General features: G+C 43.6%; 1 protein-coding gene across 2 annotated transcripts in view; it reads left to right on the forward strand.

Annotated features, from left to right (window-relative positions):
• The window catches only part of UBE4A (ubiquitination factor E4A), a 45549-nt gene that overhangs the window by 4038 nt on the left and 39218 nt on the right, over window positions 1–2293 (forward strand). Inside the window, exon 2 of one of the 2 annotated variants that reach the window (XM_017523419.2) lies at window positions 1699–1847. In XM_017523419.2, the coding sequence (XP_017378908.1) occupies window positions 1727–1847 (121 nt within the window). In that variant the 5' untranslated portion in view covers window positions 1699–1726. Of the gene's footprint in view, window positions 1–1685; window positions 1848–2293 lie in introns of both variants that reach the window. The other variant, XM_017523420.2, reaches the window with a different exon arrangement.

Genomic DNA, 2293 nt, shown 5'->3' on the forward strand with positions numbered 1-2293 from the left:
TTGGAGTGCAGTGGTGCAGTCTCAGCTTTCTGCAACCTCCACCTCCCAGGTTCAAGCGATTCTTCAGCCTCAGCCTCCCGAGTATCTGGGATTACAGGTGCCCACCACCACAACCAGCCAATTTTTGTGTTTTAGTAGAGATGGGATTTCACCATGTTGGCCAAGCTTGTCTTGAACTCCTGACCTCAAGTGATCCACCTGCCTCAGTCTCCCAAGGTGCTGGGATTGCAGGCGTGAGCCACTGCACCTAGCCCACATTAACTTTTGTTGATATGATCCTGTGAGGGGAGTCTTGCCTCAATAAACTAAAGGTAGACCAAATGTTCTTTTCTTCTTCTTCCTTTATGTCTCTGTCCCCGCTATTTCTAAGGTATCTGTCCTTGTAACAGTTCAGGATTCTTGTGAGCAGAACATTCATACACTTTGTCTCTTCCCACTCTTTTCAGGCTTGTATTTAATATTTCTATGTCACAGCCTTAAAATTTCAGAAAGGGGAGAAAGCCTTTCAGGGAGCTCTGCTTATTCTGTTGTGCCTCTGAGTTCACTTGGTCTCGAATGAGGAGATGTAATCAGAAGAGTATGAATGCAGGCTCAGTCAGCTCTATTAAACACTTTTGAGGTATACATATTACACAGTAGACCTGACAGTTGGAATTTGCATTTTCTTCAGTATTATTTTTAAAAATCAGGTAAACAGTGAAGGTTAGATACAGCATGAAGCAAAGACCAGTTAATTTGTTAGAGGAAGAAATATCAGTACTATTATACCTAGAATAAAAATAAATAGATTGCTTAGCCGGGTGCGGTGGCTCACGCCTGTAATCCCAGCACTTTGGGAGGCCGAGGCGGGTGGATCACAAGGTCAAGAGATCGAGACCATCCTGGTCAACATGGTGAAACCCCGTCTCTGCTAAAACTACAAAAAATTAGCTGGGCATGGTGGCGCGTGCCTATAATCCCAGCTACTCAGGAGGCTGAGGCAGGAGAATTGCCTGAACTCAGGCAGCGGAGGTTGCGGTGAGCCGAGATCGCGCCATTGCACTCCAGCCTGGGTAACAAGAGCGAAACTCCGTCCCAAAAAAAGAAAAAAAAATAGATTGCTTAATCTATGTTAAAAACCCATAACATGCGGCTAAACTGCTTCCAATCCTGATTTGCCAGTCCAAATCTAAGATATGGGCTTTCACTTAATTTATATGTAGCTGAGGAATTTTCAGCTCCAGACCAGCCCTAAGTCATAGAAGTGCCTTGTCCTCCCCACAGTGAATGAGAACTAGACTGCCAGCTTAAAGACTTGGGAAATCCATAATTCTTGTCTTATTATTTCTCAGTGCCACATTGTTGTTACCATTGGTAGGTGGTCTCTCTCTTTGACTTCAATAATTCTTTCTACTTAACCTATTTTCTTAAAGGTATAGCAAATAAAAACATATCAACAGATATATGCATTCCAGCTGAATATGTTTTAGGCTTTTTCATTTTAGCTATCCCCAAATCAAGCCACCAAGTCCAGCTGGTAGGTTTGTAACCATCTTGCCAAAAATGTCTTGAGTTGGGGGATGGGAATTGGAAAAATCTTAACCCAAAGTCTTTTTAAATGTATCGTATTTTAGAAATGGAAGAAGAAACAACCACAGATATTGTGTTGTCTGCCCTCTTGTGTCTAATACCTGTCCTTTGAACAGCCCCTCCCCCTAGGTCTGGATGGAGGATACCTTAAAGTGAAATGACAGACCAGGAGAATAACAACAACATCTCAAGTAACCCCTTTGCTGCTCTTTTTGGCTCCCTGGCTGATGCCAAACAGTTTGCGGCAATCCAAAAAGAGCAGCTGAAGCAACAATCTGGTAAGTGGAGGAGCCAATAGCAGCAGATGAGATGACCTAGAATGGGGTCTTCCCAAATTAAGTATCCTTTGAGTCCTTAAGTGCAATTGGAATTTAAGTTTGGGACAAAAGTTGGTTTTTGTTTGTTTAGAGCAGAAATTGGTTTTTTTGTTGTTCTCGTTGTTGGTTTTGTTTTGAGACCCTCCCCTCCCCTATCCTCTCCACTGTGCAAAAAGAGACCAGATAACAGGTGGTTCCATAGTAACAGATGCCAGTCGTGATCCCAAAGCTGTCAGGCTGTTTTCTGTAAAAGGAAAAAAAAATCACCTAGTAAAAGCTATATAAGGCCGGGCGCGGTGGCTCACGCTTGTAATCCCTGCACTTTGGGAGGCCGAGGCGGGTGGATCACGAGGTCAAGAGATCGAGACCATCCTGGTCAACGTGGTGAAACCCCGTCTCTACTAAAA

The sequence above is a fragment of the Cebus imitator genome, unplaced genomic scaffold, assembly GCF_001604975.1.
Source record: "Cebus imitator isolate Cc_AM_T3 unplaced genomic scaffold, Cebus_imitator-1.0 Scaffold28, whole genome shotgun sequence".
NCBI classification, from domain to species: Eukaryota; Metazoa; Chordata; class Mammalia; order Primates; family Cebidae; genus Cebus; species Cebus imitator.